This window comes from Hyla sarda, chromosome 4, assembly GCF_029499605.1.
Source record: "Hyla sarda isolate aHylSar1 chromosome 4, aHylSar1.hap1, whole genome shotgun sequence".
Lineage (NCBI taxonomy): Eukaryota > Metazoa > Chordata > Amphibia > Anura > Hylidae > Hyla > Hyla sarda.
The window spans coordinates 405,066,153-405,091,991 of NC_079192.1; the positions used below are offsets into that span (position 1 = coordinate 405,066,153).

The window sequence follows — 25,839 nt, forward strand, 5'->3', positions numbered from 1 at the left end:
GGGCATGCTGGGAGTTGTAGTTTTGCAACAGCTGGAGGCTCCCTGGTTGGGAAACTCTGATATAGACTAAGTCCCAAGTTATGTTTTTCACAACACGAACAAGAGTATACGTACAGAACGTGCAGATAGGGTTCTGTTATCAGTGTGATTGACTGCCAGGAAGAACTAAGAGAGGGACAGGGAGGAGCTTGTGTATTACTAGGTGAGAGAATAATAAAAACAACTTCATGAGAGCTTCCTGCCCCATAAGGCTAAGTTTCTACTTGTTTTTTTTTTTTTGTGGGTTTTTCCCCAAAAAAATGCCAAACCGTCGATAGCATCCCCCCCCATGGCATTTTTTCATTGAAAAAACGCTGCGGCCAAATGTTAGCTGTAAATCAATGAGAAATCGCTAAATTCTTTTTCCACTTTGCGTTTTTCAGTTTGGCGTATTTATTATTTTTTTTTAATCCTTTAGGCGTTTTTGACACTCTTTTTTGGAGTTTTTTTTTTTTAAGCTCCTTGGCCGTTTTGCAAAGTCGCCTATGGTGTTTTTTCCCCCTGAAATCGTGGCGTTTTTTTTCCCCCATAGAAATCTATGGGGGTAAACAGAAACGCCAAATAAAACATCATGTGGGTTTTAACTTTGGCGTTTTTGCAGGCGGTTTTTACTGTTTTTTGGACTTTAGCGATCCCAAAAAAAAGTGATGGAGGTACCTTTTATAATAAAATGTCGTAGGGTGTCATTAAAAAAAATAAAATAAAAAAGATACAGTAGTGATGGAAAAAATTGTATTTAACGAAATTTATCTTTTTTCATAACGAAATTTTTATTGATTTTTAAACAGGGATCAATTTATGTGAGCGGGCAGGGCACTAAAAATGTAGCCGACAATAATTAAAATGTAGTGTGTGTGTTTTTCCCTTTTATTTTTTTTTTAGGTAGTACTACTACTCACAGCATGGAACACAGTGTTCCTTGATGGGAGTAGTAGTACCTGCATTAATAAACAGATCGCCTGTGTCACTCCTGACACCCCCTGTGATCCTTCTGTATAATGTAAAGACATGGGCGGCCGCTCTTCTATGGTCCCCTGCACTGTGGTATATATATACACCTATTCATATTTCCCACAGAGAGCTGTGATTGGCCAGATGGTTCCAGCCAATCACAGCTCTCTGTGGGAAATATAAATAGGTGTATATATATATGGCAGTGCAGGGGACCATAGAAGAGGGGCTTGTTGCCACATCTATACATTATACAGGAGGATAGTGTTGAGCGGCATAGGCCATATTTGAATTCGCGAATATTCGCGAATATATGGATGAATATTCGTCATATATTCGCGAATATTCGCATATTCGTTATATTCCCGTTTTATTTTCGTATATGCGAAAAGTCGCGTATGCGAAAACTATCGTATGTGTATATTGGCATATACAAAAGTATCATACGCGGAAATTCGCATATGCGAAAATTAGCATATGCTACTTTTCGCATATGCGAATTGTCACACGCCAGTCTCACACAGTAGTATTAGAGCCTTCTTTACACCACACAAGCTAGAAGCAGAGAGGGGTGATCACTGTGATGTGTACTGTGAAAAAAACAAAAAAAAAACAAACAAAAAAAACGAATATTCGTAATTACGAATATATAGCGCTATATTCGCGAAATTCGCGAATTCGCGAATATGCGATATTCGCGAATAATATTCGAATTGCGAATATTCGTGAGCAACACTACAGGAGGATCGCAACGTGCCTGGGGTGATCTGTCAATTAGTACAGTTACTACTACTCCCATCATGGAACAGTGTGTTCCATGCTGGGAGTAGTAGTAGTACTACCTAAAAATGTAAAAAAAAATAAAAATAAAAGATTACAAAAAAGTGAAAAACACACACACACTACATTTTAATTATTGTCAGTAGAGATGAGCGAACTTAAAGTAAATTTGATTCATCACGAACTTCTCAGCTCGGCGGTTGCTGACTTTTCCTGCATAAATTAGTTCAGCTTTCCGATTCTCCGGTGGGCTGGAAAAGGTGGACACAGTCCTAGGAAAGAGTCTCCTAGGACTGTATCCACCTTTTCCAGCCCACGGGAGCACCGGAAAGCTGAACTAATTTATGCAGGAAAAGTCATCAACTGCCGAGCTGAGAAGTTCGTGACGAATCAAATTTACTGTAAGTTCGCTCATCTCTAATTGTCGGCTACATTTTTAGTGCCCTTCCCGCCCACATAAATTGTTTAAAAATTTATAAAAATGTTGTTATAAAAAAATATGATTTTCGTTAAATAAAATTTTTTCCATCACTACTGCACCTCAAAGGGCCCAAAAATGCAATTTCCACTCTCAAAGGCAAAAAATGGCAGAAAAAACACAAGGAAAAAAACGCCAAATACAGGAAAATGCTGTGGTGTTTTTTTCTGGCTTTTTTTCTTGTGTTTTTTTGGTCCACAAAAAAAAAAAAAAGTAGAAACTTAGCCTAAGGGTACGTTCACACTTGCGTATTTTTGCTGCAGATTTGCTGCTGCGGATTTTGCTGCCCATTAACTTCAATGGGTAGTAAAACCTGCTACAGCAAATCTGCAGCAGATCTGCAACAAAAATACGCAAGTGTGAACGTACCCTCAATGTAAGAAGTCTAAGCTCCATTCAATAGCTGCAATACCTGACACAGCCTGTAGACAATGGTAGGCGCTGTTTCATACAACCCTTTAAAATAAAACCGTGGAACATGAACAACATTTCCTTAGATTCTGGTTACATAATAAATAATGTCACTTTCCTTTCAGCAATTCTTTTATGCCAGAATGGAGAAATCTAGAGCAAAGCTCCGATAATCTACAGGATCAGATTAGAATAACATTTATGGGACAAACTCAGCTATTTCTGTTTTGGTTTTCACAAAAGTATTTTCCATTGCCGTCCACCGACAGATGGGCGTAACGCTTCAAAACATCTAATGGGATTCCAAATAAATGCTATTAGATGGCAAAACTACAACTCCCATCATGCCCTAACAGCCTGTGGTTTCGGCCATAAAGATTCATGAGACAACAGAAGTGGTAATTTAACCCCCAAAAAATAATCTGGAATATGAAATAGCAGCCTAAGGGTATGTTCACACGGGGGAATATCTGCCTGGAAAATTTCCGGCCGGACATTCTGCACACACCGGATATCGGCAAAACATGTCGGCACTAGGATTGCTCAGAAACCCGCCGTCTCCTTAGGCAGCAATGCAATTCTGAGTGGATTCCACAGGAAGAATTGACATGGCAATTCTTTCTGTGGAGGCCGGAAGTGTAATTTCCGCAGTAGATGTTTCCAATGTGGAAATTTTGCCATGTACATGGAGCAGCAGAATCACATTGAAAACATTGGGACTCTGCTGCAACTGAATTTCTGAGCAGAATTTTTCAGAAATTCCACCATGTGAATGAGGCCTAATGGGGAAGTTGTGATCAGTGAAACCAACCCCCAGCACCCATATAATCAGCAATAGGAAGGGGGTCCTCGGCCCCCTCACTATGGTACCTAATACTGCTTTTGCCTAGAGGCAGTGCCCGGTACAGATCTAACATTTCCCTGAAAGAGGTACTCCGACTGGTGCCAGAAAGTTCAACAGATTTGTAAATTACTTCTATTAAAAAAATCTTAATCCTTCCAGTACTTATTAGCTGCTGAATACTACAGAGGAAATTATTTTCTTTTTGTAACACAGAGCTCTCTGCTGACATCATGACCACAGTGCTCTCTGCTGACATCTCTGTCCATATTAAGAACTGTTCCAGAGTAGGAAAAAATCCCCATAGCAAACATATGCTGCTCTGGACAATTCCAAAAATGGACAGAGATGTCAGCAGAGAGCACTGTGGTCATGATGTCAGCAGAGAGCTCTGTGTTACAAAAAGAAAATAATTTCCTCTGTAGTATTCAGCAGCTAATAAGCACTGGAAGGATTAAGAATTTTTAATAGAAGTAATTTACAAATATGTTTAACTTTCTGGCACCAGTTGATTTAAAAAATAAAAAAAAGTTTTCCACCAGAGTACCCCTTTAAAGGGGTTATCCAGGAATCGAAAAACAGAGTTTATTTCTTTCAAAAACCGCTCCCTGTCTGTCTCCAGGTTGGGTGGGGTTTTACAATTTGGCTCCATTCACTTCAATGGAACTGAGTAGCAGAACCACACAAAACCTGGAGACAGACAGGGAGCGGTTTATGAAAGAAATAAGCTCTGTTTTTCAATTCCTGGATAACCCCTTAAGCGCCATAGACAAGGTGAACAGTTCACGGCGCTCTGGAAACCCTAGATGACCCTTTCTTCTACCACTTAATGGAGGTCCCCAGAGGACAGACCCCCCCTCCCCACTCCCCCCCCCCCCCCCCCCCTTTCTTTTAGATCTTACAGTGATGGCTTATCCTATTTAAATATGTTATATTAATAGGAGACGCCCTATAGGGAATAAATGCCCATTCTGGGGGCAATAAGGATCATGGGGATCCCAGCAGTCGGACCCCCAATGATCAGCTTGTTATCCTCTGTCCTATGGATAGGGCACAATAAGCTGGGACGCAGAGGCTAGAAAACCAACACAAACCTTTCACAGCTGAGATTTTGCCACAATTATATCCAGTCCTAAAAATTGTTATACAGCATGGACCGGACTGGGGCCAAAAATAGGCCTGGGCATTTTAGATTAAGCAGCCTATTTTGATAGTGGGAGGGGCTATGTGGAGGTGGAACCAGAAATGGGAGGGGCCAAATGTTAATCATAACTGGGTACGTAACAGACAATGTATACTACATAAACATTAGGCTAGCGTAAAACTGTGTATTTTAGGCATATTTCTTTGTGAATAATGCATTCGCAAAACTGCACAAAGATTGTGCTCGTATTTTGATACATTATAACAAACAATGTCAGGACATGAGGTTTTTGCTTCTGATTTTCTACACTGGATGAACAAGTCCTTAGCGTCAATTCACATGTATCGTAAATCCGACAGCTGGTCTCAGTGTTCTGCATGTGGATGACATCTCTTGTGGGGTTTGGTCTCGCACAGAAAGTCAACTTGCGGCGCGCATATTCTGTTGCAGATTTTGACAGTGATTTTCATTTTTAAATACCCTGCAGCAGGAGATTTTGTGGTGGATTTGGGTGGATTTATGGTAACATCAGCCACGCTCACCGGTTTGTTTGCAGTCTGTATACAGATACTGATCACAAGGAGCTCCGTCTATTCCTTTGCCATTACTCCCGCAGCTTTACAATCATTTTCAGAATGTTGTTTCTGTTCACAGCTACTCTTATGCCCTCCTGCGACTTTACAATGATTTTTAGTCTAAGTTGCATAGATGTCATGGGGAATAATGGGCCAGAGCTTCCAATCATAGAAACATAGAATGTGTCGGCAGATAAGAACCATTTGGCCCATCTAGTCTGCCCAATATTTTGAATACTATGAATAGTCCCTGGCCCTATTTTAAAGGGGTACTCATGACGTCATAGCCCCACCCCCTCATGGTGCCACGCCACGCCCCCTCAATGCAAGTCTATGGGAGGGGGCGTGACCACAGTTTGTTACAAACGCTGAGCAGCAGAGTACCCCTTTAAGAAAAAGGAGACCATCGAAACCCAGAATCGAACCAGGGACTTTTTGATCTTCAATCGAACGCTTTCCCAACTGAGTGTGTACTCGGGGCTTACATTCCTGCTCTTGGCTGTATGAAAACATATACCTTATCAAAGGTGTGCCATCAACCGTGCCCGAGGGCACACCTATAGGGAGGAATGGGAGGGTTCCACAAATAACATCACGTACGCCCTGCCTGAGATGCAGGGGGGTGTTAAGTACTCACACTCCCATGAGTTTGTGGTGACCCACCGGGTGAATGGCGGGACCACAGGTGTTGCGGTGTGAGTGGTGGGATCTGATGTTATTAACCCTGGGGGTCGGATGGTATTAACCCCCATGTGTTTGTGACGCCAGTGTGGTTTTCGGGTTCTGGAACACCACACAGCCGGATTCTCCGCTATCCCACGGCCTAGTAGTGAATAAAGAGTCCACAACCAGTTATGGTTTAATGGAGGCTTTACTGAGTAATTATCTTCACAGCTATGGCCAGAATTCCCAGAGAGGTGGCCAGGACGCAGAGGACCCCACAGCTTGCTGGACCAATACTTGTAATTAGACTTGACTATGTGCAGGACTAGATGCAGCGACAGCAGACAGAGACTTGTAGACTTACTGGAGAGACTTTTGTGGTACTCCAGATGCTGAACACTTGTCCTGAGATCTCTGGTAGCTGCTTCAGCAAAGACTTAGATTAAATTTTGTCTCCCTGAAATTGCCAATGACCACCCCTTTATATAGTGGGGGGCTGGACTAAAGCCCATTGGTCAAGCTGTGGGTCATAGGTTAAAGCTGGTGCTCTCTGGGAGTACATGTGACAACAAATCATGTAACATAATATAACTTGTCACCAACTTACTCACAGGTCCTTGAGACGTCCCACAGGTCCTCTATACTATCTGGACATAGGGATCCTGTCTAAGCATTAAAGTGATACACACACCTTATAAAACAACAGGGAGAAAACAAGAGGAGACCCTGCAGGGGAGTCCCCAGGTCACTGAGGGACTCAACCTGACAGGGCCTAAAGGTAGTACAGGACCGTGTACCTGTACTGGGACATCACAAGTTGTCTATATAATGCATCAGATTTGCCACCATATTACACTTTTGCTGCAGTGGAAAAATATACAGTAGCTGATGGCACCTTCCTGGCCGTTTCAAAAGGGGGCGTGTCTGAGCATGAGTTGCAGGTCTCTATGGAAATTGATGCTGGCACCTACAATAGTGCGTGCAGAGAAGAAGGCTACATGGGTGAGTTGGATACATTTTTGTTGTTTGTTTCTGACAGCGGTGAGTGTCGTGTATGGGAGAAACGGGAGAGGAAGCTTTCGGCTGAATGGGACTTCAGCCACCAACTAATGTTTGTCTGGCTATGTTTATTTGTTAGGGCGTTTCTAGTGGTCAGGAGGAGGAAGTTCATGTGAAAGGTAGCAGCCTAGCAGGTGTGAGGACCCACAGAAGCTCCAAGAAACATAGACCGGGGGCTGACCAATTAAGCCATTTTAGACACAACCTGACCTTTTTGGGGAAGGAAGCCTTGGAAGTGGGAGACGAGGAGGCAGGATAGTGAAGGTAAAGGGGAGGTCAGCGGAGAAGTGGGTGAGAAGTTTAGAAGGGGGTATAAAGGAGTAGAGGGAGGAGAAGGGACAGTTGGCACAAGGCCATAGTGAGAAGTCCCACCCGCCCTGTACTGGGTTTTATTGTTCTTTGTCGCAGGAGAGGAATTTGGAGGCACGAGGGGACATTGTGACAGCTGACAAGGTGGTTTTGAGGTGGACTGGGGATGGTACCCAGCCAGGCGGTGAATTCCCTGTGGGCACGGGGGCCCGAGGGAGGGCAGTGGGTCTCTCAAACTGGTGCTCCTGGGCCTGGTGATGTTTTATTGTGACAATGTTTAAATTAATAATCTTTAATAATAATTGGTTTGCTTTGGCCTTGTACCAGCAACACGAGTGTGTTGTTTTTGTTGGGGAAGGTTTGGTGGGTGGTCTTGCGATTAGGATATCCCCTAGTCATGTTGGGGAGCACATTCCGCTGGGCCCCTGGTACAAGCAGCTACAGACAAGTTAGAGAGGTATTCCCAACTCTAAAAGTTATCCCAAATCCACAGAATACAGGATAACAAACTGATCAGTAGGCTCCAACTGCTGGGACCTTCACCAATCACAGGAATGAAGGAAAATCGCTACATTCATTCAGGAGGAGAAATCCTGTCCTGGGGGCCTCAGCGGTTGTACCACCATTAATCAGCTTGTTATTTCCTATCCACAGCTTGGGAATACCACTTTCTCAATTGCCAGTCTATGACTGATCAAAAAGCCCTTTAAAGGGATGGCTGCTTCGGGCATTCCTTTTTTTGTTAGAAGGGCCCCATGATGATAAGATGATCACTGGTTTTCACAGTTCCGGGACCCCCAGCGATCAGCAGTGATCTGTGAGGGAAGTGTTTTATTTTCCTATACCGCCACCATAGGGAAAAAAATCATTACATTGTTTTAGTTGAAAACAATGTGATGCCAAGTAAAACATATACGTACCTGGTCATCCTGAGTGGGCGTCACCCTTTGTCATCAGCTATGGAGACTTCCTATGTAACTATGGGGACTCCCTCTCTTACTATAGACACTCCCTCTCTTACTATAGACACTCCCACTCTTACTATAGACACTCCCTCTCTTACTATAGACACTCCCTCTCTTACTATAGACACTCCCACTCTTACTATAGACACTCCCACTCTTACTATAGACACTCCCTCTCTTACTATAGACACTCCCTCTCTTACAATGGGGACTTCCTGTCTTACTATAGAGACTTCCTCTCTTGCTATAGGGACTCCCTCTCCTACTATGGGGACTTCCTTTCTTACGTTGGGGTCTCCCTCTCATATTTTGGGGACTCCCTCTCTTACTATAGGCACTCCCTCTCCTACTATGGGGACTCCCTTTCTTACTTTGGGGTCTCCCTCTCTTACTTTGGGGACTCCCTCTCTTACTATAGGGACTCCTTCTCCTACTATGGGGACTCCCTCTCTTACTATGGAGTATTTCTGTCTTACATTGGGGACTCCCTCTCTTACAATGGCGACTTCTATTAATATGGGAACTCCCTTTCTTACTTTGTGGACTCCCTCTCTTACTATGGGGACTCCTTCCTTTAACTCAGAATTGCCTAATAAAGTATTTAAAAAAGTTCTTTTCTGACCCAGACATCCCTGAAATATCCTACAATTCAGAATTACCCTACATTTCATATTACTTCCATCTGCTTTATTGGTGTCTTCAAGGTCTTTCTGTACGACAGGTTTCCTAACACTCTATAAACTACTTTTTTTTACTTTGATCACAAATTTCAAAACGAGCACTTGTCCTAAATATCGGCCATTATTCCAGATGATACGACAGGGGCGGCTTTGAAGCCAAAGTGAATGACAAGGACAGAAAACTCTTTGAACACCTGTATCTATGATAGTTAAGTCAGAGCGGAACCGGAGTGAAGACTTCAAAGGCTCCATATGTGATGTCTGAGGTTTATGGAGCTGGAAAGTGTCCTGTAGAATACGACAGAATGTTGGTTTGAAGTTTGTATGAAATCATTATTAAAGTGGTTGTTTGGTTGAGAAAACTATATTTAAGCATCCTGTTAGGGTATTCTGAGGTAATAGCTGGAAGATCTGTATACATGACAGATAAAGATAGCTGTACTCACTATTCTGCTGGTGTAGTCACTGTGTACATACATTACATTACTTATCCTGTACTGATCCTGAGTTATATCCTGTATTATACTCCAGAGCTGTACTCACTATTCTGCTGGTGAGATCACTGTGTACATACATTACATTACTTATCCTGTACTGATCCTGAGTTATATCCTGTATTACACTCCAGAGCTGTACTCACTATTCTGCTGGTGAGGTCACTGTGTACATACATTACATTACTTATCCTGTACTGATCCTGAGTTATATCCTGTATTATACTCCAGAGTTGCACTCTCTATTCTGCTGGTGAGGTCACTATGTATATACATTACATTACTTATCCTGTACTGATCCTGAGTTATATCCTGTATCATACTCCAGAGCTGCACTCACTAATCTGCTGGTGAGGTCACTGTGTACACACATTACATTACTTATCCTGTACTGATCCTGAGTTATATCCTGTAGTATACTCCAGAGCTGTGCTCACTATTCTGCTGGTGAGGTCACTGTGTACATACATTACATTACTTATCCTGTACTGATCCTGAGTTATATCCTGTATTATACTCCAGAGCTGTACTCACTATTCTGCTGGTGGGGTAACTGTGTGCATACATTACATTACTTATCCTGTACTGATCCTGAGTTATATCCTGTATTATACTCCAGAGCTGTACTCACTATTCTGCTGGTGAGGTCACTGTGTACATACATTACATTACTTATCCTGTACTGATCCTGAGTTATATCCTGTATTATACTCCAGAGCTGCACTCTCTATTCTGCTGGTGAGGTCACTATGTATATACATTACATTACTTATCCTGTACTGATCCTGGGTTATATCCTGTATTATTCTCCAGAGCTGCACTCACTATTCTGCTGGTGAGGTCACTGTGTACATACATTACATTACTTATCCTGTACTGATCCTGAGTTATATCCTGTATTATTCTCCAGAGCTGTGCTCACTATTTTGCTGGTGGAGTCACTGTGTACATACATTACATTACTTATCCTGTACTGATCCTGAGTTATATCCTGTATTATACTCCAGAGCTGTACTCACTATTCTGCTGTTGGGGTCACTGTGTACATACATTACATTACTTATCCTGTACTGATCCTTAGTTCTATCCTGTATCATACTCCAGAACTGCACTCACTAATCTGCTGGTGGGGTCACTGTGTATATACATTACATTACTTATCCTGTACTGATCCTGAGTTATATCCTGTATCATACTCCAGAGCTGCACTCACTAATCTGCTGGTGAGGTCACTGTGTACACACATTACATTACTTATCCTGTACTGATCCTGAGTTATATCCTGTATTATACTCCAGAGCTGTACTCACTATTCTGCTGGTGGGGTCACTGTGTACATACATTACATTACTTATCCTGTACTGATCCTGAGTTATATCCTGTATTATACTCCAGAGCTGTACTCACTATTCTGCTGGTGGGGTCACTGTGTATATACATTACATTACTGATCCTGTAGAGTTATATCCTGTATTTAATCCTCTCAGAATTTACTGTATGTTGAACGAAGATTCTGAGGCCAAGTCTGAACCTGCCAACAGTTTGTAACTCAAGATCCAATCTGGTGGCCATCCAACCAAGTCTTCACACCATCCTGACCAGCATATGTCCGGCCAATCTCTCAAGGCTGCCAATGACGTTTATAGCTGCCATATCACTCAGTGCTAGATCCTATGACATTCACATAATCGATTGAGGAACATGTTCCAACCACAAGAGGAGATTTAGTACCAACCATGAACTGTGAAAAAAACATTTCCTGCTGTGGTATCAAAATGTGACTATACTAGAAAAAAAAATATCCAAAAATGTAATTGATCAATATATTCTTCCTTCCTGGTTCTTACCCTTGTAAGTACTTATCAGCTGCTGTATGCTCCAGAGGAAGTTGTGCAGTTCTGCTGACACCTCTGTCCATGTCAGGAACTGTCTAGAGCAAGAACAAATCCCCATAGCAAACTTCTACTGCTCTGGAAAGTTCCTGACATGGACAGAGGTGTCAGCAGAGAGCACTGTGGTCAGACTGGAAAGACAGTAACTTTCTTTGGAGCATACAGCAGCTGATAAGTACTGGAAGGGTTAAGATTTGTATATAGAAATAATTTACAAATCTGTTCAACTTTCTGCAGCCAGTTGATTAGGAAAAAAAAATATGTTTTCCACCAGAGTACCCCTTTAAGATTATTTGGACCTTCCTTGCCAACAAAGTACAGAAATAGAATCCCATCTTGCCGATAGGTCTGAGGGCCACGTCAGAATATCAGAAAAAATGATATCTCAACATGCAGGGGCATAGCTATAGAGGTAGCAGTCGCACCGGGGCCCTGGTGTCTAGGGGGCCCAAAAGCACATCTGCCCCATAAGAGACCAGTATTATAATCGGCAAATGGGGCCCTGTTGGAGATTTTGAATCGGGGCCCAGAAGCTACAAGCTACGCCTCAGCCAACATGGTCTACCGTGCTTTTAAATCCTGGACAAAAAAGTATACTTTTGGTAAGTTGACCCAACAGAGTCTTTAGTTTGGTTCTTTCAAGTCCATGGGCTCCGCCATGAGTATACATCTGCATATCATTTTGCCAATATCCTAATGCCTATCTACAACAAAGCAGAAGAACATGATATGAATGGGGCCATAGGGAGTTTGAAGGATCTTCTTATGAATCATCATGATGGAAAAAAAAAAGATGAAAGAATTGTACCAGGAGCCTAAAAACCTAATCTCTATATTATTAAAGGGGTACTCCGCTGTTCAGCGTTTGGAACAAACTGTTCCGAACGATGGAGCTGGCACCGGGAGCTCGTGATGTCATAGTCCCGCCCCCTCATGACATCATTCCCCCTCAATGCAAGTCTATGGGAGGGGGCGTGACTGCCGTCACGCCCCCTCCCATAGACTTGCATTGAGGGGGCGGGGCGTGACATCATGAGGGGGCGGGTCTATGACGTCACAAGCTCCCGGCGCCAGCTCCAGCTTTCGGAACAGTTTGTTCCAAACGCTGAGCAGTCGAGTACCCCCATTGTATTCTTAGGTTGCATCATAAAGAGTGAAGAAAAATCCTCGCCTTAAAGGGGGACTCCACCCCTATAAAGCTTATCCCCTATCTCAAGGATAGGGGATAAGATGTCTGGGGACCCCCGCGATCTCGGCTACGGCACCCCAGACATATGGTGCATGGAGCGAACTTTGCTCCATGCTGAATGACTGGCGATGCGGGACGGAGGCTCATGACATCACAGTCACGCCCTGCTCGTGACGTCACGGCCATGCCCTCTAAATGAAAGTCTATGGGAGGGGGCCTGGCAGCCATCACGCCCCCTCCTATAGACTTGCATTGAGGCTGTGTGGCCGTGAACCTCACGAGCCTCCAGCACTGCACCTGACGCTCCAAACAAACGCCGGGTGCAGAAGGGAGATCGCGGGGGTCCCAGTGGCGGGACCCCCCGCGATCAGACGTCTTATCCCCTATCCTTTGGATAGGGGATAAGATGTCTAGGGGCGGAGTACCCCTTTAATGATCACCACTTTGTCTCAAATATCTCCAACACATGGCCCACCAAGAACATTTACACACATGAATGTAGGAGCTCCTGGTGGACATATCTGACCTGGCCTTGAGCTTTGGTCCTCTAGATCTTTCTGATGGGATATACCAAAGACTGACATGGTGCGTCTGGTGCAGGTCATCTGACCCCAAGCCTCACCACGTAACAGAGTGTACAATGCCAGAAGTTATCTAATCGACTTAGATATCCAGCTGTAAGATGATAGATGTAGAAATGTCCATGTTTACCCTTCAATAACCCATTGGCTGACATCTTGGTTTCGCCCATGCCATTGTTTATCCAGATGACTTGATTTGTATCTAAAATCTGAGTTGATTCACCAAGACGAGGACGTTTGGCCGGGACCAGACACCCTTAACACATTCTTGCTGCTCTGTCGATGTGTATTTGGCTCCGGGATTGGCTGTGATCCTACAATATTGTTATTCACTGTGTCTAATGGATGTTGGGAGTGAAAACAGTGACATGAATGACTACAGATGTATTTACTCATCTGGATGGCGGAAAGAGTCTTGTTTATGTCTGCGTGATGTTATCTGTTTTGTGTGTAGTGAAGAAAGGATAGGAATATAATGATAAGAATATATGAGGCGGGGGGGGTTAGATCTGGAAATGGAACTTAAAGGGGTACTTAAAGGTGGAAAACTTCTTTATTTTTTATTTTTTAAATCAACTGGTGCCAGAAAGTTAAACAGATTTGTAAATGGCTTCTGTTAAAAAATCTTAATCCTTCCAGTACTTATTAGCTACTGAATACTACTACTATATTTTCTTTTTGGCCAACCCCTCAGAAATCAACTGTTTTGGCCAATATTAAAGGGGTTATCCACCACAAGGTGATTTTAGTACTTACCTGCCAAACAGTAATGGACATGCTTAGGAAGGATCTGTGCTTGTTTTGGCTGTTTTGTGAGTCCACCATAACATTGCTGCTATCTTTTTGTGAACTGGCTATTTCCTATTGCAGTTCCCTACCTCCATTTACAAGTCTCATGATCCCTTGTTTGCAAGTGTGAGGTCACTTTTCTCCCTCCCACACATCAGCCACCCCACCCATTAAAGCACACCTGAGCCACCTTTCATGCTGTGCTGTAAACAATAAAGGAGTGTTTTCTAACCAGGGTGCCTCCATCTGTTGCATAACTATGATTCCTTGCAGAATAATCCCCCTAACGCCCAGCAGTCACTCGACCCACTGAAGCTGACAGGCTCCCTTTGCACACCTGACTAGTGATGTAATGTCTCCGGCTGCACTGCAACCTGGGAAAACCTGAGACGACACTCATTTTGTATTCTGCTAAAAATAAACATCGGGGGCAAAAATCACATAAGAATTGCGAGACCACCATCAACCACAAGTACAGACACTATATTATGAACTACACTAACTTTACAGCCCTTGTAACAGTCAATTCCGGAATACCCCTTTAAATGTGTATGGCCAGCTTCAGCGTATGTAACGTTATTGTGGACATTGCGCAATTTGAGGACGCAATGGGATGAATGGGGGGGGGGAAATAACAAGAGGTTATGACTATTCCAAAAAGATGGTAACTCCTAGATGATTGAAGGATGGCGACCACTGGTCATAAGCAACCGGTGAGATCTAAAACATGGTGGTCATGGTAGATATGGGATTCAAGGACAATGTAATGTCTCATTGGGGAGGCCATCAGTCACTTATGGGACACTCTACATAAAGTTATATTCTGTATGGGTGACATGACACCATTGGAGAGGGTCCTATTCCCAAAATATATTTGTTTGTACAGTACTTTGTCAGGTATTATGACTTACATGGTGCAAGTGGAAGACTTCAGTAACTTGGCACTGGTGGTCAAAATGGTGCCCTACAGGGGAGATACATCAAGACCTGTGCTGAGGAAAAGTGGACCGGTTTCCCATAGCAACCAATCAGATCGCTTCTTCTATTTTTCAGAGGCCTTTCTCGAAAATGAAAGGAGCGATCTGATTGGTTGCTATGGGCAACCGGTTGACTTTTGCTCTGCACAGGTTTTGATGAATGTCTCCCGTTGTGCTGTAGCCAGGGCCGGCTCTGCCTATAGGCAAATTAGGCAGCTGCCTAGAGCACCCTCTTGATGAGGGGCGCTCTGCCTGCTGCAAGAAAGTTAGACAACCAGCATCCGAACCACTCGCTAAGCCAGCAGCATGAGGAGGAGGTTTGTTACAGTGTGCCATCCCAGTAGTACAGTGGGGCTTGTCAAAGGGTGGACCAATGGGCGCAGTCAAGGGGATGGCAAAATAAGCTTTTGCCTAGGGTGGCAAAAATCCTTGCCCCAGCCCTGGCTGTAGTGTATGGCCTAAAGCAGTGTTTTACAAAGAGTGTGTCTCCAGCTGTTGCAAAACTACAACTTCCAGCATTCTGGGAGTTGTAGTTTTGCAACAGCTAGAGGCACACTGTTTCGAAAACTTTGTCCTTAAAAGAACACTTAAGGTTAAAGGAGAACTCCAGACCATAAAAATTGTCCCCCATAGTGTCGGCAGTAAAAAAATAAAGATGTACGTACCTTCCTCCGCTCCCCCGGGGCCATCGGTAACCGTCTCCGGTCTCCGCCGCAATCCACTTCCTGGTTGCCGGTGGTCGGATGAATCAGCCAATCACCAGCCGCAGCACAGTCCGACTCGGCCGGTGATAGGCTGAGCGCAGTATGACTCTTCCGACCACCGGCAACCAGGAAGTGGATTGCGGCGGAGACCGGAGACGGTTACCGGAGGCCCCGGGGGAGCAGAGGAAGGTATGTACATCTTTATTTTTTTACTGCCGGCACTATGGGGGACAATTTTTATGGTCTGGAGTTCTCCTTTAAGCATACACTTTTTTTATTCTAATTTTATTTTTCTACCTTAATGAATCTTCTACCTTAGAAGAAAGATCTAAAAAAAAGAAATTTAAAATTTTTCTAAATAAAAAAATAAAATAAATAAATATGCATATAAAAAAAAAAATAAATAAAAAAAAAAAAAAATATATATATATATATATATATATATATATATATATACACACACTTTTTTACTCTGTGTTTTATTATAAAGTCAGGAGAGGCACTGGCTGCACTTCACTATGATGGATGATGTGTTAGGTTTTCCTTCCAAGTTGTCCGTACAGTCAGCGCAGCGGCTGGTTGGCAGCATCATGTGCACACACTTCTACGGGGAAGATCTGGAATATCCTCACTGTGACTGCTGAAAAATGTTCCATAAAAACCAACACACTAGGAAGTCTGAGATAATGAATTAGAAATAAGAATAAAAAAATTATCTGTTTCTGGGAAAGCTGGGTGACTAAGCTATCACTACATGATATTTATAGGGCTACTCCGATGGAAAACAAATGTTTTCTGGCATCAACTGGTGCCAGATAGTTAAACAGATTTGTAGATTACGTCTATTAAAAAATCTTAACCCTTCCAGGACTTATTAGCTGCTGTATACTCCAGAGGATGTTGTGTAGTTCTTACCAGTCTGACCACAGTGCTCTCTGCTGACACCTCTGTCCGTGTTCTACTGGTCCTTATAGAGTGACACAACCTGTTACAGGGTCCATCTTTGCTATGAGGCCAGAAGGTGAATTTTCTTAACCTGTAGTGTATAATGTTATAATTTGAGTATCATATGGGGATATTATTTGAGCCTTGTTTGGCGGTATTATTTGATCACCATATGGTGGTATTATTGAAGTACTGTATGGGGGTATTATGAAAGTACTGTATGAAGACAATATTTAAGGACTGTTTGTTGGTATTCTTTGAGCATTGTTTGGCTGCATTATTTGGTCACTATATTAAGGTACTATTGTAGTATTATATGGTTATATTTTTTGATCACTCTGTGGCAGTATTATCTGAGTACTATATGGTGCTATTATTTGAATGTTGTATGTTGGTATGCTTTCAGCACTGTGTGTGTATTGTTTTAGCACTGTATTGTGGTATTCTATGAGCACTGTATAATGGTATTTTAATAGCACTGTATGGTAGTATAATTTGTGCATTGTATGGTGGTATTATTTGAGCACTTTATTTTAGTGTTATATGAGCATTGTATGTATGAGCACTGTGTTGCAGTATTATCTGAGTACAAAATGGAGCTATAATTTGAATGTTGTATGTTGGTATTCTTTCAGCATTGTTTGGAAGTATTATTTTAGCACTGTATGGTGTATTACAGTATATGATCACTCTAAGTTGGTATTTTATTGCCGCTATTTTGTAATTGCTCTGTAGTTTGTTATTATTTTAGCATTGCGGATTAGTATTATATAATCACTGTATATTGGTTTTATAAGAGCATTGTATGGTGGTCTTATATGATCACTGTATGTTTGGATTTTAATAGCACAGTGTGGCATTATGTGTGCTCTGTGCGGTGGTATTATTTGAGCGAATCTTCAGTATAGAGAAGCAGAGACGCTGCAACTCAGGTGTTCTTAATCCAAAAGGTGACTTCTTTATTTCAAACACATAAAAAGGGATATATACAGGCAGTGGAAGTACAGCTGGGAAAGACAAAGGTTATGAAGCAGTGGATTCTAACAGCCGTTTCGCGCCCATAATGCACTTCGTTGGACCACCTTGGTATTTTATTAACACTGTATTGTAGTACTAATTGCGCACTGGATGGTGAAATTATTTGAGCACTATATGTTGGTATTATACGAGAACTGCATGGTGCTATTATTTGAGCATTTTATGGTGGTATTACTTGAACTCTGTATGTTGCTATTATTTATGCACTGCATGGTGGTATTATATGAACTTTATTATTAACTAGACCCTTATGAGTCCTCTCGCCTAGTTAGTTTTAATAGCCCCCTATTGTTTCCCTTCCCAGAATCGCCTCTTGTTTTGCACTGGGAAATGCAGATGTCTGAAGCCTTTACTGCACGTTAAGTGAATTCCCGGTGTCAGAATCAGTCACTCCAGAACAGACAACAACACGGTTATAAAACCCCAGAGGATGGTTACGCAATCCAAGGGGTGGGGGGGGGGGGGGGCTTGTATTTGGTCTGTGCCCCCTCTGAATGGATTGTTTTATCCTTGGCCTGAGTATTAAAGGGGTTATCCAGTATAACAAAAACAAAGCCAGTTTCTTTCAAAAACAGCCCCCTGTCTGTCCCCAGGTTGGGTGTGGTTCTGCAGCTTAGTTCCATTTAAGTGAATGGAGCTAAGTTGCAATACCACACACAACCTGGGGACAGACATGGCGCTGTTTTTGAAGGAAATTAGCTCTGTTTTTCTATTCCTGGATTACCCTTTAATACTCATATAGGGTATATTCACACATGGCGGATGCACTGCAGATTATGACCTCCCTTCTGAAGTTTATCTGCAACGTCTCCGGTACGTGTGACCGTACCCTTGATGTTTTACGACTCGCTTTCTGTCATTGCTGCAAATGTTTAACTGTGAATGCCACGTTGTCTGTTGCAGCTGCTGCTGAGGTGAAGCTGGATGTCTGCTGCACCAGTGGGTTTGAGTGGGCATCACTGAACGAGGGCTGTGCCCGCCTCCCCTCCATCTCAGACTCTAAACAGTGCAGGTGAGTGAAGTCACATTCAATCCCATACCCCACCATTACAAGTTATTTCCTATGCTCAGGACGGGGTATAAACTGTCTGATCACCAACTGATGGGACTCGCTGCCATCTGGAGAATAAGGACCGACTCTATGGTGAGAACGAAGCTCGCTATGGGAGCTGTCGGAGACAACGTTCAGCTATGTTCTGCGTCTCCCATAGAGAATAAATGGAACGGTAATGCACACTGATGCCCTGTTCTCAAAGGATTTTGTTCTTGAGATTGCGCGGGGTCCCAGTGGACAGAACCCCCACACAGGAAACGCCCTAAGGGTCTATTCACACGGCAGAATTTCTTCTTGCAGAATTCCCCCGCAAAGTTTAAATCAACTGGCTCCACAAAGTTAAATAGATTTGTAAATTACTTCTATTAAAAAAATCTTAATCCTTCCAATAATTATCAGCTGCTGAAGTTGAGTTGTTCTTTTCTGTCTGGCAACAGTGCTCTCTGCTGACATCTCTGCTTGTCTCGGGAACTGCGCAGAGTAGAAGAGGTTTGCTATGGGGATTTGCTTCTACTCTGGACAGTTCCCGAGACAGGTGTCATCAGAGAGCACTTAGACAGAAAAGAACAACTCAACTTCAGCAGCTCATAAGTACTGAAAGGATTAAGATTTTTTTTAATAGAAGTCATTTACAAATCTGTTTAACTTGCTGGAGCCAGATGATTTATAAAAAAAAAAAAAAAAAGTTTTTTCTTGGATAACTCCTTTAAATGATAAATGTATCTTGAATCCTCACAAGCATTTCCTTCCCTACCCATAAATCCTTTCCCCCCAGTGTGATGAGAACACATCCCCCTCAGTCCTATGGTTTCAGGGGTACGATGTAGGGTTATAATACAACTCTATGCGTCCGATTTCGGAGTTGGCTTCGGGCTCTCTGGCGCTTAATAAAAGGAATCTTTCTAAGCCTTTAGCTAAACAACAAGCTTTTCTTGTAGACATAAGGAAACGGGAAGACTTCTCGGCAGAGTGAATTAGGAAATCCTCTTTTCTTTGAACGTTCACTCCTGGGAAACAACATCAGAGGCTTGAAAGGGGAATCACATGTGAGCGTTATTCAGTAGCTGGAGAGGCCGAGCATCTGATGTCCAGATACAGCCGCGACTCCCGGACACTCCTCACATCTGTAGAGGTGGAAGATGAGGCTCCTGGACCTAACGCAAGATCTATACCAGGGCCCCCGACTAACATGTCCTATTTGTAACCCTGATGTCTGCAAAATGTTTTGAGCCTGACACAAATTTTGGTTTTCACAAAGTTTCAGATTCATGTGGGGGGGGGGCTCTTCATCCAAGGGATTTGGCCCACTGACTATTATGCCTAGGAACAAGGCCATGAATAAGGAATGGGATCTAAACATCAACCAAGAACAACTTCCCCCAAACATCCTGGGTCCAGATGTCCCAAATACTTTGAAGAGGACTCCATCAGAGAAAAAAAACGTTACCTCTGTGTGGGGATAGGACTGCAGAGGACCGGGGTAAAGTTACTTTTTCTAATGAAGCCTCCTTAAAGGGGTGCTCCACCCCTAGACATCTTATCCCTTATCCAAAGGATAGGGGATAAGATGTTTGATCATGAGGGTCCCGCTGGTCGTGATGTCACTGCCAGCCCCCTTGTGAAGTCACGCCACGCCCCCTCAATGAAAGTCTATTGTAAGCCTCCGCCACGCCCCCTCCAATAGACTTTCATTGAGGGGGCGTGGTTTGGCGTGACGTCACTGTCACGACCCCCCCTCGTGATGTTACGCCACGCCCTGCCCCCTCAATGAAAGTCTATTGGAGGGGGTGTGGCAGAGGCCATGACCCCTCCAATAGACTTTCATTGAGGGTGCGTAGCGTGACGTCACAAGGGGGCAGGCAGTGACATCACTTTTTTTTTTTAAAAATCAACTGGTGCCAAAAAGTTAAACAGATTTGTAAATCACTTCTATTAAAAAAATCTTAATCCTTCCAGTACTTTTTAGGGGCTGTAAACTAAAGAGAAATCCAAAAAAGAAATGCATTTCCTCTGATGTCACAACCACAGTGCTCTCTGCTGACCTCTGCTGTCCATTTTAGGAACTGTCCAGAGCAACATATGTTTGCTATGGGGATTTTCTTCTTCTCTGGACAGTTCCTAAAATGGACAGCAGAGGTCAGCAGAGAGCACTGTGGTCAGGACATCACAGGAAATGCATTTCTTTTTTGGATTTCTCTTTAGTATACAGCCCCTAAAAAGTACTGGAAGGATTAAGATTTTTTTAATAGAAGTGATTTACAAATCTATTTAACTTTCTGGCACCAGTTGATTTAAAAAAAAGTTTTCACGGGAGTACCCCTTTAAGGAGGCTTCATTAGAAAAAGTAACTTTACCCCGCTCCTCTGCAGTCCTATCCCCACACAGAGGTAACGTATTTTTCTCTGATGGAGTCCTCTTCAGACAAAATGTTCCGAACGCTGAGGCAGCGGAGTACCCCTTTTAAGTCTGTTTGGTACAACTAGAAGTATGATTGTCCCAAGAAGAAAAGGTGAGCTCTACCACGAGTCCTATGTCATGCCAACAGTAAGGGTCTATTCACACGTACAGTATTCTGGGCAGATTTGATGTGCAGGATTTGAAGCTGTGTTTAGTCATTTAGTTTACATTAAAAGGTACCTCTCATCAAATAAACTTTTTTGATATATTTTAGATGAATGAATGTTGAATAACTTTCCAATAGCATGTTAATGAAAAATATGCTTCTTTCTATTGTATTTTTCCCGATCAGTCCTGTCAGCAAGCATTTCTGACTCATGCTGGAGTCCTAAACACTCAGAGCTGCCAGCCTGCTTTGTTCACAGCCAAACAGGCTGTGAACAAAGCAGGCTGGCAGCTCTGAGTGTTCTCCTTTGTGAACAAAGCAGACTGGCAGCCCGTAGTGTTTAGGACTCCAGCATGAGTCTGAAATGCTTGCTGCCAGGACTGGTAGGGAGACCCCTAGTGGTCATTTCTTCAAAGTGGAAAATTAAATAGAAAGAAGCATATTTTTTTTAATAACATCCAATTGTAAAGTTATTCTGCATACATTAATCTATAATATATCAAAAGTTTTTTTGATGAGAGGTACCCTTTAAAATCTGCAGCACATAATCCTGCGCATCAAATCTGCGCATCAAGAATACTGTGTGTATGTGAATAGACCATAAAGCCTCCATAGTCCATTCATGTGAGTGGTGGCTTTTCATCCAATGGATTTGGCTCACTCACAGTTATGCCTAAGAACACGACATGAATAAGGATTGGTATCTAAACATCCTCCTAGACAAACTTATCCAAACATCCAGGAGCCATTTGGTGATGAACAACGCTTTCTTTTTTTTTTTAGCATGATGGACACCATGTCACAAGGCATTGACATTGACATTTTGGATCCATGAGTATGTTTTAAAGTGTGGGGGGAAACCAACGTAAACAGAGGGAGAACATACAAACTCTTTGCAGATGTTGTCCTTGGTGGGATTTAAACCCAGCACCAAGCACTGTACTTCAGTAACCATAGAAACATCTGATTTAAAAGATCTGAAAACACGAAGCAGCAAACTTTGTTAAAACCAACATTTGTGTCAGTCTTAAAGGGGTTATCCAGAAATAGAAAAACACAGCTAAGGCTACATTCATACTGCCGGTTGTCTCCGGCAGTGTGAAGCCCGTTATTTTAGGATCGAGAATAGCGGGAGAAAAAATAGCGCTTGCACCGCTTATCTCCCGCTATTCTCTCCAAAAATAACGGCGCCCAACAGACCCCATTGACTATAATGGGGTCCATCGAGACCCATTATTGGGTGTTATGACCCGTCAAAATTTACGTTATGACCCGTCAAAAAAGGGAGTTTGATGGCCATATTTGACGGGGCATACTGGCAGTGTGAAAGGGGCCTAATTTCAAAAACAGCTCCATGTCTGTCTCCAGGTTGTGTGTGGAATTACAACTTGGCTCCATTCACTTCAATGGAACTGAGCTGCAGAACCACACCCAACCTGAAGACAGACAGGGAGCGTTTTTTGAAAGAAAGTAGCTTTGTTTTTTGATTCCTGAATAACCCCTTTAAAACTTTCAACTGTATTATGTGGCAGAAGGGCCTTGGACACCAGATGTGAGTGACACCCCTGCCACCCTATCGCTACACCCCTACATTACAGTAAATAGAACTGTTGTTAGAGGTTGTGGTAGAGCGTGGTGGCCTTACAATACAGTAGGTTTAGAGAGAGTTGGGTTCACGTGTGTCTGGCGATATGGCTTGGTTGCAATCCAACATGGAGGGTGCTGGATCAAAAAATGCTTCAATCTGTGTTTTTGGTCTGGTGTAGGGCATCTATGCCAGGTGGTCTATTGGTCCGACACTACGCCACATGGAGCAATGGAAAGGAAGTCAAATTAAAATGATCCAGCTTCTTGGATCTGGCGTTCCCATCTTGGTCAGATCCAGATCTCCCTACATATGGATACAGGTCCTAAGAGAACATGCTGACAATCACAGCTCCATACAAGTCCTCCAGATCGCTGACATGCTACGGGAAGGTGTCTTATTCCAGGGACTGGTGGGAGTTCTGTAGATATGTAGTAAATATTGATGGCTAGAATGCCCCTTTAAAGGGGTACTCCAGTGGAAAACAATTTTTTTATCAACTGGCTCCAGAAAGTTATACAGATTTGTAGATTACTTCTGTAGAAAAACCCTTCCAGTACTTATCAGCTGCTGTATGCTCCATAGGAAGTTATTGCCTTTCCAGTCTGACCACAGTGCTCTCTGCTGACATCTCTGTCCATGTCAGGAACTTTCCAGAGCAGGAAAGGTTTGCTATGGGGATTTGCTCCTGTTCTGGACAGTTCCCGACACGGACAGAGGTGTCAGCAGAGAGCAATGTGGTCAGACAGAAAAGAAATACACAACTTCCTGTGGAGCATACAGCAGCTGATAAGTACTGGAAGGGTTACGTTTTTAAATTGAAGTAATTTACAAATCTGTTTAACTTTCTGGAGCCAGTTGAAATAAAAAAAATTATTTTCCACCCTTTACGGGTTGGACCATTTGGAAGAAGGGCACTTTGCAGTCTTTACCAATTGTTTACATAGAATTTTAAGCGATATTTTGGGCATGGTAAAAAATACAGGATTATGTTGAACTTAGTCTTCCACATCTGGACTTTCCAAGCGTGGCATCAGGCTTGAGGTGCCCCACAACTGTCTTGAAGACATTATCAAGGGTTTGGTGGTTGACTTCTAGACACAGAGTCACACTTGTCCATTTTGGAACTGTAGATGAGAGTTAATTGAAATAAGAGGGGCTGTGCCGCAATACCACATATAACCTGTGGGCAAGGGGTGGTGCTGTTCCTGGAAGAAAGCAGCCAGTGTGGAATTAGTTTCCTTCTTTCCTATTATCTCCAGCAGAAGCCTCATGAAACATCTGATGTGAGTTTTCTCCTGTTTCCTTAGAGTAATCCAAGAACAATGTTGCCTAAACCAGCTGGAGGAATTGCACTGTACAACCGGAATCAACATCGCCACGGAGAAAAATTCTTGTGATACAAGTGAACAGGAAAATGCTTCCAGCTGTGAGGCCAGGTTTGTGAAGGTGAGGTCTACTGGGACCAATGGTCTCACAAGAACGAGAGTGCACAATGCTCTGATGGGTTATAGGAGTCCTACGTATATTCTATTCTGCGAATGGATACTGGTCGGATAGTATAGAGGCATTATAATTGTATGACTAGTGTTGCTCGCGAATATTCGCAATTCTAATTTTATTTGCGAATATCGCATATTCGCGAATTTGCGAATATTGCGAATATAGCACTATATATTCGTAATTACGAATATTAGTTTTTTTGTTTGTTTTTTTGTGCATATGCGCATATTCGCGAATATTGATCCCTCCCTTCTTTAATGGTATAGGGAACTATGACTAGTGCATTAACTCAGATTTTTTGCCCATAGAAACCGATAGGCCCATAGTGGTCTATGGGGATCTCACGGCATGTAATACAGTAAGATAAGCAGGACCATCTTGGCAGCACAGTTGAATGGGAGACCACCACTGGTTCGAGTCCCGGGGTGGGGCAGAGTGCTAACTTTACTTTCCTGGAAAAGTTTCTGAGTTGCCCATAGCAACCAGATTGCCTCCTTCATTTTTCAGAGGCCTTTTCAAAAATGAAAGAAGCGATCTGATTGGCTGCTATGGGCAACTGCACAACTCTTCCTCTACACTGGTTTTGATGAATCTCCCCCATAGAGGGAGATTTATCAAAACCTGTCCAGAGGGAAAGTTTCTGAGTTGCCCATAGCAACCAATCAGATCGCTTCTTTCATTTTTGAAAAGGCCTCTGAAAAATGAAAGAAGCAATCTGATTGGTTGCTATAGGCAACTCAGCAGCTTTTCCAGGAAAATAAAGTTAAACCACAACACTGTAACACTGCGTCCCACCACGGGACTCAAACCCATGGTGGTCTCCCATTCCACAGTCCTGCTTATCTTACTGTTTAAAAACATGCCGTGAGATCCCCATGGGCCTATTGGTTTCCATGGGCAAAAAATCACAGAGTTAATGCACTAAGCATAGGTCCCTATACCATTAAATATTCAATATTCGCCCATATGCACATAAACTTTTGCATATGCACAAAAAATATAACGAATATAATGAATTTGCGAATTTCGCGAATATATGACAAATATTCGTCCATATCTTCGCGAAATATCGCGAATTGGAATATGGCCTATGTCGCTCATCACTATGGATGACCCAGTGTAGGTTGGTAAAGGCAATGGACACCTTTTATTTATTTATTTATTTATTTATGTAACTATTTTATGTAAAAAATATTATAACAATAAAAAGAACCCCCAGTCATTCATGAAATATGACAGAGATAGGCATAACAAGGTAAGGTAAGTTCTTCTTTAGTCAAGAGTCGTACCATTTGCTGGAGTGGGACTGGCTTGTTCTGGGAAGGAAGGATAGAAAAACAGGGGGAAGGGAAAACACAACAAACCATGCACACAGAGCGTAGTGAGGTAGCACACAACAAAAAACAAAATAAAGCCGAACAGATTAAATAGAACAGAACAAGGACAGACAGGTAGAACGAGCAGATGTGCATCACGTGGTGCCTTCTAGGTGCGTACGGAGGGGAATTGGGTGGGAAGACGATGAAGAGGCTGCTCCAAGACTGGGTGTGCAGAGCATAGTGATGGAGCTTTTTATGGGGGGGGGGGGGGGAGTTAATTGAAGTTTCTGAACCAAGATTTTAAAGGTGTA

General features: G+C 42.8%; 1 protein-coding gene across 2 annotated transcripts in view; it reads left to right on the forward strand.

Annotated features, from left to right (window-relative positions):
- Positions 1-25,839, forward strand: part of FBLN1 (fibulin 1) — an 87,013-nt gene that overhangs the window by 13,446 nt on the left and 47,728 nt on the right. For both annotated transcript variants that reach the window (XM_056517500.1, XM_056517501.1), the window contains exons 2-3: positions 18,408-18,516; positions 24,017-24,155. In XM_056517500.1, coding sequence (XP_056373475.1) covers positions 18,408-18,516; positions 24,017-24,155 — 248 coding nt within the window. The remainder of the gene's footprint in view (positions 1-18,407; positions 18,517-24,016; positions 24,156-25,839) is intronic.